The following is an 18,881-nucleotide window of genomic DNA, read 5'->3' on the forward strand; positions in this document are numbered from 1 at the left end:
CAGCCTGCCAGTAGCTGGGACTACCGTGTGCCACCATGACTGGCTAATTTTTGTTGTTTTAGTAGAGATGGGGTTTTGCCATGTTGGACGGGCTGGTTTCAAACTCCTGACCTCAAGTAATCTGCCTGCCTCGGCCTCCCAAAGTGCTGGGATTACAGGCGTGAGCCAGTCGTCTCTTATTTCTCGAGTCTTAGGCATGTCTTGATTCAAGGTGTCTTTGGTTAGGTCAGAGAAGTTATTTTAAATGGATTTACTTTGGGTGGGCTTGGTCCGGGACTGATTATCAGTGAGGAGACATTCCTGTACTTACAGCCCATTGTTTTTTTGTTCGTTTGTTTGAGACGGAGTCTCACTCTGTCACCCAGGCTGGGGTGCAGTGGCACAATCTCAGCTCACTGCAACCTCTGCCTCCTGGGTTCAAGCAATTCTCCTGCCTCTGCCTCCCAAGTGGCTGGGATTACAGGCATGTGCCATCATGCCTGGGTAATTTTTGTATTTTTAGTAGAGATGGGGTTTCGCCATGCTGGCCAGGCTGGTCTCGAACTCCTGACCTCAGGTGATCCACCCACCTCGGCCTCCCAAAGTGCTGGGATTACAGGCGCGAGCCACTGTGCCTGGCCCTTACAGCCCATTCTCACCCAGCTCTTTATGCCTGCTTCCTTATCTGCAAAATGGGGTGACAGTAGTGCTTCAGTCATGTGGTCTTCATGAGCCTTCAATGACAGCTTCTGAGTTCCTGGATCCAGTCATACCTGAAACTAGTTATTTCTGTTCTTACTTTTGCTAAGTCAGTTTGAGCTGGGCTCCTCACAGCAACTGCCTTGATTTCTGCCTGTGTCAGTAGAGTGACTGGGAGGTTTGTGGGTGGCAATGCTGGGGCTGAGTGACCCTCACAGTGGGTCTGCCCAGACCCAGTGCAAAGGCAGAAGGCTGGGGGGAGTGTTGAGGCCCTGACCATGTGAATGGTCCCTCAGCTGCCACCGATCAGGATTCCCCTCACCCATCAGTGTGAAGGGTTGGATGGCTTATTTATGTCCAAATTCCTGTGGCAGGTGTTCAGTGTTGTCTGGGGTGAGGTTGGAGGGAACCTGCCTGGTGTGGGAGCTGGGGTCATGATGGGAGAGGGGGCTGACTACAGGGGCCACACACACAGAGCACATTTGTCCTGGCAGGTTGGCTGGTCTGCCAAGTGCATGTATCATCTCCAAAGGAGGTCTCAGGGGGACAAAATCTTCTCAGAGGACACTACTGGGGGTCTGTGAGGTGGTCTGGGGAATAGCATCCTTTTTTTGAGATGGGGTCTTGCTCTGTGGCCCAGACTGGAGTGCAGTGGCATGATCATAGCTCACTGCAACCTCAACATCCAGGGCCCAAGTGATCCTCCTGCCTTGGCCTCCCAAAGTGCTGAGATAACAGGTGGCACCTGGCCTGAGAGGAGTATTTTTATGTCCCCAAACTACAAATTTGCCCACATGGATGCATCCGTCCCACGTGCTCCATTTCCACATTGCCTGTAGGGCAGCTCATGTCTGCAGATTGAGTAGGAGTCCTGGGTCCAGACAAGCCAAGCACCCCCGCCAGGGACCGACTCTAGGGTAGCACATGAGGTATACTGACCTCCTGACAGGCCCTGAGCAATTCTGTGACCTCTGTACCTCAGTATCCCCATCTGAAACTGGAGATGACAACTCTTGCATGAGATTGTTGTGAGGATTACGTATCAATATTTGGAAAATGTTTTGGAAAAAACTGGGCATGCCATTGGTGCTTGGAATCGTGCCTGGCACACAGAGGGTGCTTTCAAAGCACTTAGAACAGCAGCACCCAGCCCACAGCTGGTGCTCACTAACCACTCAGAGCTGCACCTATCACACATCTGGCCTTTGATAAGAACACAGAACACAGGCATAAAACTGTGCTTAGTTAAGTCCACAGAGGAAAAAACCACACTGCTGAGCGGGGAGCAGACTGGCACTTTATATATACACACACACACAGCAGAAGGTACAGGGCCTCAATAAGAAAATACACTCTGTGTTCAGGTGAACCCCCATCACCACCCACGCAGAACACTCCGGGCTGAGAAGAGGGAAGGGCACGACCATAAATAAAGACTAGAAGGGAGGGTCACTGCTGGAAGGGCAAACACAGGCGGGGCGCGCACTGCTAGGAGGAGACACGACCTGTTCTTTCCCGGGAGAGAGCGATGCAGCGGCACAGGAGAACAGTAGCCACGACTAAGTCTGCAATGCCTGGCGGGGGCACCTAACACGAATAAGAGAAGAGGGGCGGACACGAGAAGCGAGATTGCAGAGAGGGCTTTTTTTTTTTTTTTTCTGTGGCAGGACCCAGGGCTCTCAATTAACATCCATGAACTCAGAGCTGGGTGGGGAGCTGCAGGCAGGGGAGGCTGGGGCGCCAGATGAGCAGGCCGGGGACAGCAGGCGTCGCGCCACGTCCTGGCGTTGGTAGAAGAGGACATAGGCTGCCTTGGACTGTGGGGAGAGGACAGGAGTCAGTGTGGATTGTGGGGGTGGGGAGGTGGAGTCAGAAGGGAAGAAGGGGAGGAGGGAGGATGGAAGTCACACCTCGATCTGATTCTCATTCACAGGGGAGACGCTGTTGTCATCAAAGTAGTGCCACTGGCCGCTGTCCTTGTTGCAGGCAAATGTTGTGTCTGAAAGGGAGGGACAGTTATCCTCGCCTACCCTTCCTGCCTCTCAGAAGTGTCCAGATTCACTCTGTCACTCCTCCCACCACAATAACCTCACCACTAGCTCACATCCCTAGTCACTCACTGGGAAGGTCCTGATCACCCCCCTGCCCGGAACGCCCAGGGCAGGCCCCACCCACAGCCTGGCACATACAGTGTCCATCACGCATGCCCCCATAATGGTTGGAAACCGCGATGAGGTCATATTTGTACAGCTCCGGATTCGACTCATTCTGTGGCTGGATGACAAACTCAGAGAAGTCCAGGTCCCTGTGGGTGGGGAGAGGGTTAATACTGGTACACCCCCTCCTTTCCCTGCCTTCCCCCAGCCATCCTCTCCCTGGCCCCTGACCGGATAGGAAACTCCACGAGGGTGTCCAGCTTCTCTCGGGAGAACTTGGTGTAGGAAAAGCGTTTCAGGTGGATGATGAGAATCTCCGGCAGCATCCACAGGTCCAGCTTCTTGGTTGCCAGCTGGTGCTGCTTGCAGGAGGGGCAGTACCTACAGACAGAGCCCGAGTCAGCAAACGGACTTTTTCTTCTTCTTCTTATTTTTTTTTGAGACAGAGACTCGCTCTGTTGCCCAGGCTGGAGTACAGTGGCACGATCTCGGATCACTGCAGTCTCCACCTCCTGGGTTCAAGCGATTCTCCTGCCTCAGCCTCCCGAGTAGCTGGAATTACAGGCATGCACCACCATGCCCGGCTAATTTGTGTATTTTTAGTAGAGACAGGGTTTCACTATGTTGGCCAGGCTGGCCTTGAATTCCCGACCTCAAGTGATCCACCCGTCTCAGACTCCCAAAGTGCTGGGATGACAGACATGAGCCACCATGCCCATCCAAAACAGACTTTTTCTGAGCACCTACTGTGTGCTCTTTGTACTGCCTCTCATATGCCATGTCTGGCTCAGAGACACTGCTCTTACTATTAGCCCGTCTAGTATTCTAGTTTGCTCTGTTCCTGTTAAAATCCTTTCACTCACTCGTCAAGTGCTTACTATCTTTTGTATATGCACTCATACTATTTTTTGATTTTTGTTTGATTTCTGTTCCATGAGATGCTAGTCTTATTTTAGAGCCCACCTCTATCCTTCTAGTTTCCTCTCTTCGTATTTTAGTCATTCGTTCATTCACCAGTATTTGATTGCTTGTTTAACCCTTTGGAACTATTTTGTATTTCTGTTCCATTTCTGCTCCACGGACATGCTGCTCTTATTTCTGAGACTAGGGAGTGTGGTTTTGGTTCTCTTTTTGTTTATTCTGCAAGTGTCTACTGAGCATCAACCGAACACTCAACACTATTATAAACAGGTAGAAGCAACACACAGTGAACTTAAGTCTTCAGAACCTCAAGGAGTTGACTCTAACGAAGATGACAACACAAAAGCGGAGAGAGGACATCACATCAAGTGGCATCGCTGATCTAAAAAGTAATGCTTGGCTAGGAAGAAAAGAGCAGAGAGGGGATGGAGAGGAATGGTGGGGAAGGGTGATTTTTAACAGGGTAGTCAGAGGAGGTCTCTCTGATGAGGTCGCATTTGATCGGAGACCTGAGCATCGTAAGGAGTGAAGTCCTGTAGATCATTGGGAACAACATTCCTGGAGAAGGAACAGCACAGGCCAAGGCTCTGGGGTAGGAGTCTGCTCAGGGGATTGGTGGCCAGGGTGGCAAGAAGGGTTTGAGCGTGGCGGAGGGAGGAGGGAGGTATACTTAAAGAGCTAAATATAGGCCAGGTGCGGTGGCTCACGCCTGTAATCCCAGCACTTTGGAAGGCCAAGGCGGGTGGATCACCTTTAGTCAGGAGTTCGAGAACCAGCCTGGCCAACGTGGCAAAACCTGTTTCTACTGAAAATATAAAAATTAGCCAGGCATGGTAATGGGTGCCTATAATCCCAGCTACTCAGCAGACTTAGGCAGGAGAACTGCTTGATCCTGGGAGGCAGAGGTTGCAGTGAGCCGAGATTGTGCCACTGCACTTCAGCCTGGGTGACAGAGCCAAACTCTGTCTCAAAAAAAAAAAAAAAAAAAGCTAAATATAGTAGTGCCATCCTATGAAACCCCCACACACAGGCCCCGCTCTGGCCCCTCACCAAGGGTTTTCCTTCTCCAGGGTCTCCACAGTGGTGAAGAGCTCAATGCACTCCTGCAGCCGCACGGGAGCCTTCTTCATCACGTACCCAACGCAGTCATGCTTCACGTAGCCCTAGGATTGGGTGAACAGACGGCCAGATGGCAGGGTGTGAGGACAGGTGGAGAAGTGGGGAGTGGGGGCCCGGCGGGGGAGACACACAACGAGTGGGTCAGAGCACCGACTTTGAAGCTAGGAACCTCAGGCCCTGGAGCTCTCAGTAGGTGTTCAGGCCCCAAGGCCAGGCTCGACCTGGATCTCTTGGCTCTGTTCCCAGCTGGAGGAGTTATGGGGAGGATGTATGAAGAGTTGAGGGGCAAGAGCTGAAAGTACCCCCCATCCCTGGGATCTCATTTACCTCAGCCTCTACCTCGTCATAGTAACGCTTCTTCATCTCTGGCTCCCAGTCGATAGCAATGTACGGCTGGGCTGGGGGTGAGGGAGAGGTGGTCATGGATCCTGCTGCCAGGAAATCTCCCCTCCAGCCTCCCCAGCCCTCGCTGATAGCCAAAGGAGATACCATGGACTTCTTCAGGGGAGGTTGTACGGTCGCTGGTCCCATTGGAGTTCACCGTCTGCAGGGTGAACAGCTGCTTGCGTCGTCGCCTTGGGGGCCACTGAGATGTGCCAAGGCAATTGTCCAGGAGGAACGGGCACCTGTTCGTGACTCCAGAGCTGGGCCCAGCCTGCTCTGGCTCAGGGTCTCGGAGGCTGCCCCCAGTTGAGGGCCCAGGGACGTCGTCTTTATCCTCCTCGTCATCTTCTAGGACAGGAGGATGTCAGAGATGGGAAGGTGTGAGCCTCAAGTGCTAAGCTGCAATGCACACCTAGACGAACCCTATGTGGGTCAGACCTAACCCAGAGCCCCCGCCCACTGACTGTTAGCCCCCTCACCTTTCTCATCCCCATCGTCCTCATCATCTGAGTTGGGTTTGGTCACGTAGCGTCTGCGACAGAGCAGAGGAGACTCCCAAGGCAGGGGTACAAGGACAGTGGGGATAGAGCCCGGGATTTTACTTAAGATAATGGGAAGCCATTGGTAGACCCACATGTAAACCGTTCTGAATCAGGTGTGAGAGGGCTGAGGGGGTGACACGTAAATGCATGAAGAGGCCAAGGCTGTCAGCAGTGGCCTGAGAGCGAAGGAACTTGTGTCCCAGTCAGAGGTGTGGAGTGTGATTAGCTGGGCGTGGTGGCACACGGCTGTAATTGCAGCTATTTGGGAGGCTGAGGCAGGAGAATTGCTTGAATCCGGGGGATGGAAGTTGCAGTGAGCCAAGATCACGCCACTGCACTCCAGCTTGGGCAACAGAGCAAGACTCCGTCTCAAAAAAAAAAAAAAAAAAAAAAGAGTGTGGAGCATGGACTTTTAGTCTAATAAGCCACTGCCAGACAGACACATGCCGGCTGTAACTTCCCATCAGAGAAAGCCTCTGAGGAGTGACTTCTGAGTGCAAGATGAGGGGGGAGAATTCTGATAACACAATGCTTTGTGTGCCACAGTAAAAGACTCTAGATTTTAGGCAAAATGAAAGTTTGTCAGCAAAAAGACAAAAAACCAAGACTCTCCAAGGAGGGACAACGGTCTCCAGGAGAGACAACTGAAGACAACATGAAGTTGTCTGTGTTTTGTGCATCTTGTTCACCTCTGTATCCCCAGCACCCAAGAGAGGCAGTAGCAAAGCCAGAGGTCTAGAGAAAGAAAAAACCTACAGGTTCTTCTATGGCCATGTTAAGTTTGGACTGTCTTTTGTTTGTTACAGGGGAGGTGTCAAATAAGCAGCTAAACACCCAAGTTGGAGTTCAGACCCCTCCGCCCCCTACCCTCGGGAAAGAGGACACTTACGAGAGCCGGTACATCAGGACGTTATACAGGCCCTCCCAGGTGAAGCGGTCCCGGGGCACTGATACCAGGAGGGGGTGCCCAAAAAGCATCAGGCCATAGTAGGAGTTGTTGTAGTCACGGGCAGGGGTGCGCTCCCGCAGGTAGACAGGAACCACGATGTCCTCTCTTGAGCCCTCGATGGCCTCAATGCGACCTGATACCTCATAGCTGTGGGGGGGTGGACAGCAGGCACACCTGATCAGGGCCCCCAGAGAGTCCCTGACTCTGCCCTGGCTGCCCCACCCACTCATCCTCACAGCCTGAAGGCATTTTATTTATTTATTTATTTATTTATTTATTTATTTATTTTTGAGACAGAATCTCACTCTGTTGCCCAGGCTGCAGTGCAGTGGTGCGATCTTGGCTCACTGCAAGCTCCGCCTCCTAGGTTCTTGCTATTCTCCTGCCTCAGCCTCCCGAGTAGCTGGGACTACAGGCGCCTGCCACCACGCCTGGCTAATTTTTTGTATTTTTAGTAGAGATGGGGTTTCACCGTGTTAGCCAGGATGGTCTCGATCTCCTGACCTCGTGATCCACCCGCTTCAGCCTCCCAAAGTGCTGGGATTACAGGCGTGAGCCACTGCGCCCGGCTTTATTTATTTTTGAGATGGAGTTTTGCCCTGTCGCCCAGACTGGAGTGCAGTGGCATGATCTTGGCTCACTTGAACCTCTCGGGTTCAAGTGATTCTCCTGCCACAGCCTCCCGAGGCACATGGCTGAAGCTCTGCGCAGGGCAGATGCCCAGTGAACGAGGCAGAGCAGGGAAGAGAGAAGGTGGTTAAGGCAGAACCATACAAAAGGAAGTGGACCAAGTTCCTGAGGAACCGCCACCTCCGCGTCATCCCCACTCACACAAAGATATCATCACGGTCCAAGATGCTGCTCAGAGGCTCCTCCAGCTGATAGAGCTTATAGAAGCGGTGACTGAAGACATCAGCCACCATCATCTAGGAATGGGATACGGAGAGGGGACTGTTAGTCTGCATGGCCTCCCCAGGCCCTTCTGCCTCCTTGCCCTGGAATCCCATCCAGCCTCCTTCTGCAGTCTCACCCTCTCTGGCGAGATGCCCGTGTGTTTGGACAGAGCCACACATAGATCCGAGATCTTGCCTTTCTTGGGGACCACGAGCCGGTGCTAAGGGAAAAACGGTATCCACAAAAGACCAAAAGGGCTTGTGGTGAGTTAATGCAGGAAGCCTTGAGCTATGGCAGCTAATCAAACTCTATGTGTCCCTCATCATGTCCCCAGGCCCCCACTGCCCCACACCTGCTCTGGCTTGCGGCGCGGATCCATGGGGATAAAGAAGACCTCCAAGACCCTCTTGTGGCTGATAGGCAGTGGAACACTGAGGTAGCAGAAGGGGTCGAAGGTCACAGATACATTTCCACAATCGGGGCACACCAGCGTGGACTTGAAGAGGCCGTGGAAAGTGTCCACGATCACAGAATCGTTCCGCCGTTTGTGGTTTTGCCATGCCTCCTGTGCCACCTCCTGTTGATAGTGTCATGGTGGGTGGTGGGGCTTGCCCAGGGTAGGAGGAAACCATGGCTTGGGGTGCATTCAAATGGGGTGAAGCAGAAGGCCACTGCTAAAGTCCAGAGACAGAGCTCCAGCTAGGGATACATGGAGACTATGTTCACGGTCAAGACTGGGGGTCATTTAGGGCAGGAGACTGGGTTGGGGTTTACTCTGGGTTGAGTGTGGGGGCAGATATGGTATTGGAACTAAGGTTAGGAGTAAGGCTGGAGTTGAGGTCAGGGTAGAGGAACTTAACAGAAAATGGTGGCGTGTTAGATATCCCAGGGAGGCCAGAAACTCCCCGAGGCAGAGGCCTTGGTGATGTTAATGGGACTGCGAATGCGGGGACAGCCTACCTGATCCGGCCGCCCAGCAGCATCGCACAGCTCCACATACTCCTTCTTCTTCACCCGATTAAGGTCCTCATGCAGCCCGTCCAGGAGGAATGACAGCAGCTCCTGAGAGTCATGCTGCTGGTAGCCCAGAAATTGGGATGCAAAATGGCCGACCTTATTCTAAGAAGATGGGCAGGATTATCAGAGTGAGAGGGAGTTAGGAGAGCCAAGAGACGTAGGGGGTCGGGGGTGCCCAGGGTTGAGTCACACCTTGAACACATGTGGCACGATGGAGCGGTGGTGGCCAGACCACGCCTGCTTCACCAGGTCTGCATAGGCCTCTGCGATCTCACCCTTCATGCCCAGTGGGTTGCGGAAGTTGAGCTCCTCCAGGTAGCAGTTGTTGAGGAAGTACTCGGTGAGCTGTGGCACATTGCTGAGGCACTGCAGAGGCCAGAGACCAGGTGAATGAGGCAGAGGGGAGACAGAAGGTTCAAAGTAAGGATATAGAAAAAGAAGCCAGGAGGAAAGAGAGAGGAAAATGAGAGAGAAGGGGAACGGAGGAGAGAGAGGAGCAGGAGAGTAGGGGAGAGAAGGCATTAGGATTTCACGAGAAGGAAGAACGTGGGAACAGGGAAGAGAAGAGGGAAAACAAGGGCAAGCTGAGAGAAGAGGCTGATAGTTCAGGAATGAACATGGGTGTGTCACTTCAGACTTGTGGGGCCTTAGCTTTCATCCTGATCCCTTGCCCTGTAGTCCCCTCAGGACCCCAGCTCTGTCCCTAATCCTCAGCTCTTGAAGCCCAACCCCATGGCTGTGCCAGACACAACTATAATGGCCCAACCTGCAGGGCCGAGTTCATGAAGCACGTGTTGCCCAGATTGGTGAGGCCACAGATGCCTGGCTGGCCCTTGAAGTCCTCATCTTCTTCCGACATGTTGTTGTTCCTGGGGTTAGATGAGAAACTGTCAGCTGAGGGCCTGCTGCATGGGGGTGCAATGTGCTCATGGGCTAAATCATTTTGCCTACTGTGGGACGCCCCTGCTCTGGACCAGATACCCCAAGGGCTCACATGACATGCAGCTGTGCGCTGGGCCAAGTGCCATCTTTCTTGCGGGTCTCCATGATGATCAACTGGGTTGGAGAAAGAGAAAGAAGGAAAGGTATTAATGGAGGACATTATGGGTACCTAGCCTTCATTTCCCCCAACCTGAGTACTGCCAGGTGAGTCTATCTGCCCCACCTGAACAGAAAAGCCCTCCCCACCCTTACCTGCCCAGTCTCAAGGGCCGCGTCGAGAACCGTGATGTGTGTGTCATACAACCTATCCAAAGAGCCTTCTGAGTTCTTGGCCCAAAGCCGCGTGTCTTCCTGGGGCTCCACCAGAAACCGCTCCCGAGCTGTGCGCAATACTAGGCCTGTGCGGGGTGATGGAGTACATTCAAGATCTTTGTGAGACCCAAAATGATCGATCCATCTGGGCACACCTGACTCATCCCTACGGACCTCACATGCTTGGCCAATACCTGTGTCCTCAATCAATCTCCAAATGACTGGCCCACACTCCAGACTGCAGATCTCCAGCAAATATCCTCTGCCACACCATGTAAGCCACTGGAATGTAGCTCACATACCCTCAGGGCTCTAGTAGACCGCCTCAGTGCCTCCACCCAACTTAGCCAATGCCTTCTGGGTCTTCCAAAGTCTGACCAGTGCCTTCTCAGTCAGCTACAGCTTAACCCTATGCATCCTCAAGTCACTGAGTTGGGACTAGTAGCTAGGAACACCAACCCACTGCATGACCCTCAGACTCACCAATAGAATCGGTATGGCTGAACTGAACAGTGTGAGATTTGCCCAAATCATTGTGCCGGACAAGCAGCAGTTCTACTGGGTACACTTCGACCTTCTGGATGTTGGGCAGCTCTATGACCTGTAAGGGTAGAGGGGTGCAGACACAGGTGTACCCACACAGACACGGCGCTATGACCTCTAAGATGAGAGGAGCACACACTCTGCCTTACACACATAGCATACAAACACACATATACAATGGTCTGTAAAAGGAGCCACACAGGGGAACACACACTGCAGACACACAAAGATACCTGTATGATGAGCTAGGAGGGGGAAGAGAGCAGACATATGTGTACCTACCCAGCATACATGGATCTGGACCCATGCTGGGCCTACAAGGCTTTCTTACTACACACTCCCTGCCATGCATCCTCCCCATCCACTATACCTTGCGTTCAATGGGTGGCTGGCCATGCTCTAGACCATACCAGCTGACCAGGTAATGCCAAGCAGCTGCTGGGAGCAGCACATAATCCTCGCCTTCCACCAGTCCCTCCTTGAGGCGCCAGTTTATCTCATCTGTGGGGCGGGGGTGGAGGTAGCAGAGGAAGAATCAGCAAAGGAAACTGACGAATAACTCTGGCCACCCCACCAGTGACGTAGCACACGGAATGGGCTTATGATCATCTGTAGGGACGGAAAGGACAAGAACTCCAGGGCTAGGGTGAGGAGGAGGCAGAGGCCTTGTACCTTGAAAGAGTGTGGCATTGTTGATGCAGCCAGGGAAGGTGCTGGAGTCCTGGTCCCCTCCCTGCACGTATGCCTCCCACTGCTTATACCAGTGCTTCTCCACAAGGAACCTGGGGCCCAGACAGGTAACAAGGGTGTTACATGGGTAGCTGAGGATTAGCTATACAACTTCCCATGCCCATCAGACTGAAAGTATTGACACATTATAATTTAAGATGAAAAGTTCCAGCATCATATAAAAATAAATTAGAAGCAAAATTTATTCAGCAAAACTCAGATTTGTATGTTAGATAACTTCTTAGTATTAAAAAAGAAATCTGATTAAAAACAGAAAATGTGCTCAACAATGGCAAACAAACCAACAAAAAATCCATACTTACAGTGCTAGGAAACATGAGGTTTTATTATAGAATAAAAGATAATTCATTTGAATTAGTCCGTGGGATAACCCAGTTAAGTTAGGCTCAAGATATCTGCCATCTGCAGCTAATTTTATAAGGCTTTAGCCATTCATTATGTGTTTGTTTCTAAAGGATACATCAATGGAAGCATAATTCTTCAGCTAAGAACTGGATTTGATAAATGATGAAAAATCTGCTTTTACAAGGAGCAAAGAATTTAAAATGCTAAAAAAGAATCATAAGGTTTTCCTTCAAAAACTGCATACTGGAAAAAAAAAAAAAAAAGACCGGGCACAGTGGCTCACGCCAGTAATCCCAGCACTTTGGGAGGTCGAGGCGGGTGGATCACCTGAGGTCAGGAGTTCAAGACCAGCCTTGCCGACATGCTGAAACCGTCTCTACTAAAAATACAACAAATTAGCCAGGTGTGGTGGCACGTGCCTGTAATCCCAGCTACTTGGGAGGCAGAGGTATGAGAATCACTTGAACCCTGGAGGCAGAGGTTGCAGTGAGCCGAGCTTGCACCACTGCACTCCAGCCTGTGCGACAGAGTGAGACTCCGTCTCAAAAAAAAAAAAAAGAAGAACTGCATATTGCTATTGTTCATCATTTTTTAATTTAGAATTTACTTTGGCTTTATAGTAAATTTCTGAGCTTATGGTTCTCTTAAAAACTGTGAAAAAAACACGTAACATAAAACTTACCATCAACCATTTTTCAGTATACAGTTCAATTAGCTCTCTTTTAAAAGTGAAACTTACATGTACAAGGATAACCATTTAGAACTATATTGAAATCTGCCTTTGTGAGAAATCCTGAAGTTTGGACAATACTTGACATATAATAAATACTAAATGAATTTTAGCTGTCATTGTTCTGACAGCTTGGACTTCAGGACTTGGACATAAAAGCTCACAGACCTAAACCTCCTCCTCCTGCCTAAACACACACACACACACACACACACATACACACACACCTGTTCTGCTGTGGCATTTCTGACACATAAAAGGCTATCCCAAATATTGAGCAGCCTCAAATAAATGCTTTTTAAAAAATAACCAAATTTGATGAAATACACAAAACATTATATTGGTTGGTTTTCAAGCAATTTAACCTCATTATTATCATTTTTTGAGACAGAGTCTTGCTCTGTCTCCCAGGCTGGAGTGCAGTGGCACAATCTCAGCTCACTGCGACCTCTGCCTCCCGGGTTCAAGCGATTCTCCCAATTTAACCTCATCAATGTGATTCTTTAAAATGTCAACTTTCCCTTGTTCATGAAAGGATCAGAGAGGTGGGAGGATAGAGGGACAGACAAATCTTGGAATAGTCACAAGTCACCTAGATAGGCAAACATTTCTGTGGGTTTTTTGTTGGTTTTGTTTTTTTGCTGCACTGACCCCCACAGACCCTGCCATATCACTCACACCAGGGAAACAAACCCCTCTGTGCCGGTGGCTCAATGCTCAGACCCAACCCTGCACCACACACACCACCATCCACCCTTTGTGGCTTTACCTGCCTCCATAGCCAGTCTATGAAGTTAATTTGTTCAGTAAAGCTAGAGTTAACAGTACCTTCCAATGCAAAGGTAGGCACTGCTCAACTTTTTTGAAAGCAGATTTTGAACAAAAAATAACATTAAAATCACGCTGTAGAGTGGTAAGCAAAACTTCCAGACCCGGTTACAGGCTGAATTTCTATAGATTTCATAGAGGACTGACGTTTTACATAATTTTTCACAGAATATTATTACCATATTGCTTCAAGTCAAAGACACTTTAAAAAAATCATTGTAACATCTCTGAAATCAGGATGTCTCACAATCTCTGTCAGGCCAGGTGGCAGTCACAACAAAGGTGCCATGGTCTGTATTAATAACACCCAAATTATTATATTTACAGCTGGGTATTCAATTTTTTGGATGCTATCATAAATGGTATCATAAAATTTAATTTTCTGGTTTCTTGCTGCCAGTATATACAGGTACAACTGATCTTGCTAAAGTCACTTAGGTTTTTTCGTGCTTCCTCAAATTTGTTGAAATGATATGAAATATGTGCTTATGGAAAAAAGTTACTAAACAATTCTTCATTTTCTGTCTTCTAGTTTTCTCTTGTGTCTGATTTGTGTTTGAAGATGGTTCATCTCACAAAAGGAAAAAGTGAAAATTTCCAAGGAGGCTATATTATTACAGATTTAAATTTGTCTTAAAATATAAGCTTCTCCCAGAAATTAAATCAGTTGTGATGACCAAATTAATTAACTACCCTCACCCAAATCTGCCAGCTGACAAAAGACAGAAGGTGCAAATATTAATACTGATACAAGATACATGATTTGGGGTTAGTCCATTACTTCAAAATGCTTTATAAACACACATATCCTGGCCACTTCAGCAAACCCCTGTAAAATGGAAAATGGACAGCAATAAAGAACCTTGAGATGCTTTGCTCTTACTAAATAGAGAAGCATTAACAAAGTGGAGTTTAGCAAAAATGCTTCTTGATAATATCCATGACAGCAGAGACAAACCGGCTTCAATACTGAACCAACGCTGGTGTGGTAATTTTTTTAATGAGGTGAAATTCACATAACATTAACCATCTTAAAGTGAACAATTCAGTGGCATTTAGAACATTCACAATGTTGTACAACCAACCATAACCTCTCCCTAGTTCCAAAATATTTCATCATCCCAAAAGAAAACCCAGTACTGGTGGGGTAATTTTAAAGGGTATTATCAAGGATGACAGGGTGTCATGTCCTTTCTACCAGTGACACAATCACAAGGCTACAAAGGTAGGAAGAGGCAAGGACCAAAGCCTCAAGGCCCTTTTGAACATCTTCAAATGGGTTATAAAACACTGTGGTTATTTTGTTTATTCTCAGGATGAAATGAGGCTTTTTCTTGCTGGAAAGGTGTGACGTAATGGCAGAAAAACACGGCTTGGGTTTGTATTCCCGATTTGGGAAATCTCAACTCATCTCCCCAGTAACAGAGATACACATTTCACTGGTGTGGTTATTAAAGAACTCTGTAGTGAGTAAACCTCACTCGAAAAAGCCTTAAGGTTAGATGTGTTTGAGGAACAGCAAGAGTCCAATATGGCCGGCCTGGATGGAGACAGGGAGGGAGTGCGTAATCAGAGGAGAGATATGGGAAGCCATCAGAATGCAAGCAGGAGACCAGCTTCATAAAGGCTTGCAATTCATTGTAAGGATTTTAGCATCTATGCTGCAAGAGATGGGAAGCTGTTAAGAGTATTTTGAGGAATGGCTGGACATGATACATGTTTTAAAAATAATTACTGCGTATGTAAAGAGAAAATGATACCTTTACAGTTGAGAAAGCTGGCCAACACTACCATAACCAAGTGATCAAGGTTAACATCACCAATGATGCCATGTGGATACCATGTATCACCCGAAGCGAAGAGAAGGGCTCATAGTATGCATCCAGTAGAATTTTATATATGTATTCCATATATGTATAAAGTGAAAGCTTAGACAATACATACCACTTAGAGATGCATACAGTTGTGGTAAAACATTAAAGAAAAGGAAGAGACTGTTAACTCAAAATTCAGGATAAGTTTCCCATGGAGCAAGGAGGGGAATTTCCATCTGGGAGGAGCACAGAAGGATTTCTTAAGACAGTGTTCTGAATCTTAACATGGATGGTGAATTCACACGTTTTTATGTAATTATTATTTAATTTTTAAACTTTGAAATAGATTGAGAAAAATGGCAAAAATAATAGAGAATCCCCATATGTCCTTCATCCAGATTCTCCATATCTAACATTTTACTCATTTGCTCAATCGTTGTTTCTTTACATGCATTTTTTTGGTATTTTTATTTATTTTAAAATGGACAAAAATTGTATATATTTAGAGTGTACAGCATGAAGTTTTGACTTATGTATACATTGTGGAATGACTAAGTCAAGGCAATTACATCCATTACGTCACATACTTATCAATTTTTTGGGGGGTGGTAGAACATGTAAAATCTCTCAGCAATTTTCAAGTATACAATGAATTTATTAACTATAGTTGTACAATAGATCTGAACTTATTTTTCTTGTCTAACTGAAATGTTGTATCCTTTGACCAACATCTCCCCAATTTCCCCTTTCCCCTCGCCATATATAAATTTATATATGCTAAATTTTCAGGCATTTCAGAATAAACTGCTTACACTATGCGTTCTTATCCCTAAATTTTTCAGTATTTCCTATAAACAAGGATATTATTTTTCATAGCCACAATGATCACAATTAAGAAATTAGTAGTACTAGTATCTACCCACTTTAATAAAATTTCACCGATGTTTCCATTGCCTTTTACAGTAAAAGAGACAAAAATAGTCTCATGATAAAAAATTCATTTTTAAAATAATTTATTTTTTTTCTGTTCCAGGATCCAATCGAGGATCACATGTTGCATTTAGTTATCATGCCTCGTTAAATCGCATTAATTCCTTCAATCTGGAACAGTTCTTCAGCCTTTGTCTTTCATGATCCTGACATTTTTGAAGAGTGTAGGCCGTTTATTTTAATAGGATGTCCGTCAATCTGGGCTGCGTAAATGTAATCTTTTTAGGTCTTACGTATTTCACAATTAAAAAACGAGATGCAACTCGGTGAGAAATAAAATGAACCCAGAAGCAGTAAATTTCAAGAAGCACTGTTTAGCAAGAAATCAGTAAAACAAGCCGATTTATCAAAATTCTCGTTTTTTAAAAAAACGACTTTTTCTTGATTCTAAAAACAAAACACTACCAAAATAGAAAACCAATTAAACATGGAAGGCTCCTCCCGTGCTAATCACCTGCACGTTCTCTCGACTCGGGAAGGCTTCCGCCAGAATCAAAAACCACTGCGCGTCATAAACTTTGCTTATTCGCAGGCGCCATTTTCTGCCTCATAGGCACCACCTCCCCTCCACTGTTGTCCCTCGGCCTCAGAGCACGCCCCTCGGCTCACGTCACCAACCTAACCTCGTTCCCAGGCTCCAGGCTCCTCCCCGCTCCCCCACGGAGTCCCCGCTCCCTCCCTCGGACCGTTCGGCTCCGTCCCGCTCTTCTGCTGACGTCACAAAGCTCGCCTCGTTCCCAGCCGCCCCAGAGCAATCGGAGACCGCTCCTCGCCCCCAAAAGTTGCATTACGCAGCGCAGGCCGCGCCCCCGCCTTATGTCGCAGAACCCACCTTCTTCCCAGGTTCCTACGCAGTTTCACTACGCAGGCCCGGCCCCACCTCCAGGACCGAAACTGGTCTCATCACAACAAACCCCATTTTGTTCTCCGGCGTCAGACTGCACCACACAGGCCCCGCCCCTTTTACAGACGTTGCGATTCATTCAAAGGCACTTCCCCGCCCCTTTAGCCCGCTGTCCCGCCGGCCACTCCCCCGCCCCCGCACCCCGCAGCAGCTTTCCCGCGGCCCTCGGCCGCCGAATCCCCAGGGGTTGTCAATGCCCCCACCGTCCCCTCTGCCGAGGCTCCACCGCAGCCCAGCCTCACCAGCTTTCGCCGGCCCGCAGTGGACGTTCTCGCCCACTCTCGCCGTTTTCTATCTGGCGCCACTGGCTGTCCAGCCCTGGCAGCTCCTCGTGCTGTGGCTCTCTATCCTCAGCCACCGCCGCTGCCGCCGCCACAGCCGCCGCCGCAGCAGCTGGATTTGCTGCGACCGTCGCCATCGCCGTCCGTTCTCCTCTACAGCCAACGCAGCTGTGCGAGATTGGAAGACGCCCCTCAACAGCCACTTCCGGATTCTGGTCCCGGAAACGGAAGCAGAGCCCCCCAAACAGTCGCGGGGCTACTGCCATATTGGAAATGGCCCCGCGCACAGAAGCGTCGAAGGGCTAGGTGGGGTAAAATCTTCAGTGGGAACCAAGAAAGACAAAAGTGCCTTGTGAGGTCCTAACGCCCTATAGACTTAGGGCACAGGTGGCATGGAAAGTGGAGGTTGAGGTTCCCGAGGTGGGCTAGGACTCCTACACTGGGAGCAGCGTTTTTGTTAGCCTGATCAGAATGCCCTTCATTGTGCCATCAAAACCCAATGCAAAAGAGGTTTCCACCTCCAGAGACCCACCGAGGCCTGCGGGCTTTTGTTTCTCTTCCTGAACTAGATTTATTCACTAGACAAGGTGTTGAAGACAAGTTAGCCCCAGGCCCTATGTTTGTTGGAGTCATAGCAATCATAACTAAACTGTCCGCCCAGTTTAACTACTTTATTGGACTAAAATAGTAGCCTCAGGCAGCAGGTACTGTCCTTGTCACCCATGGGTAACAAGGGACGCTGAGTACCAGAAACGTCCCTCAGCTAATTAGTAGTGGAGCTGCAGTTTAAACTTGAGAAATCTGGTTCCAGAGCTGTGACCTTAAACACCAGGCCAAACATTCTCCAACCGTGTGGTCCCAGCCTGTCTACTGGTCCAAAAATCCTCTTGGGGTTTCACAAAATGAAAACTATTTTCACAATACTTTTTCACTCTCATTCTCTCAGGGGTGTACAGTGTGATTGTCCAGAGGCTTCTGAATCCAGAGGCTGTATGACATAAGCAAAAACTCTTTTGAATGTCTTAAACTTTTAAGAACATAAAGGAATCCCGAGACCCAAAGTTTGAGAACCCTCGCACTAGGCCAGGGTCTCTCAACCTCAGCACTGTCATTTCTTTGTTGTGGGCATTGCAGGATGTGTAGCAGCATCCCTGGCCTCTACCTACTAGATACCAAGTAGTACCCCTCAGGACAACCAGGTGTCTCCAGACATTACCAAAGGTCCTTTGGGGGAAAAATGTCTCTGGTTGAGAACCACTGCACTAGGCTATGCTATTCTTTCCTCTGCCGGGGCTGCCAGCCCCGCTGATGATGACTTTAATTTCGAACCTCCCTTCCCCCTCACAATCTCATAATTTACCTATTTTCAGTTAACCTCTGCGGGGCAGGGACTGTGTCTTTATTACTGTGATTCCAGCCCCCAGCCCAGACCTGGCATAGATGAGAGGTCACAAACTCAGTTGTGTAAGCTCTGGATGAGGAAAGGGAGCAGCCCTTCCACTTAAGGGTCCCCAAAGAAAGTGGCATTTGAATTGAGTCAGACACATGGCAGATAGCTACTCTTTAAGCCCAGTTGAATCTTGTCAGATTCTCTGAATTGATTCTCCCCATTGCCCCTATGCAGACTCCCCCTCCCCATTTATCTGAGCAGCCAGGTAAATCCAAGAGACCTCTTTTCCCAGCCCTAGACCGTTTTTTTTTCCCACCTTCCAGAGGCCAACCTCTGCCCACACCAGTGACTCTACCACTTCCCAGAGCAGTTGGGTGAATTCTAGACCTTTT

The 18,881-nt window shown here is 48.7% G+C and overlaps 1 protein-coding gene across 1 annotated transcript; it reads right to left on the bottom strand.

The window, feature by feature from the left end:
- Positions 1–1,953: 1,953 nt before the first annotated feature.
- USP11 (ubiquitin specific peptidase 11) lies at positions 1,954–17,414 on the bottom strand. Its single transcript, XM_003271029.4, has 21 exons — positions 17,061–17,414; positions 11,130–11,239; positions 10,828–10,958; positions 10,398–10,515; positions 9,855–10,000; positions 9,655–9,716; positions 9,427–9,529; positions 8,853–9,026; positions 8,604–8,762; positions 7,996–8,220; positions 7,780–7,863; positions 7,581–7,675; positions 6,690–6,896; positions 5,738–5,790; positions 5,364–5,606; positions 5,202–5,272; positions 4,806–4,918; positions 3,066–3,215; positions 2,868–2,983; positions 2,589–2,677; positions 1,954–2,495 (listed from the first exon to the last, which is right to left on the bottom strand). The coding sequence occupies exons 1-21, from the start codon at positions 17,363–17,365 to the stop codon at positions 2,358–2,360; spliced, it is 2,892 nt and encodes a 963-aa protein (XP_003271077.1). The 5' UTR covers positions 17,366–17,414; the 3' UTR covers positions 1,954–2,357.
- Between the last annotated feature and the right edge of the window lie 1,467 nt (positions 17,415–18,881).

This window comes from Nomascus leucogenys, chromosome X, assembly GCF_006542625.1.
Source record: "Nomascus leucogenys isolate Asia chromosome X, Asia_NLE_v1, whole genome shotgun sequence".
NCBI classification, from domain to species: Eukaryota; Metazoa; Chordata; class Mammalia; order Primates; family Hylobatidae; genus Nomascus; species Nomascus leucogenys.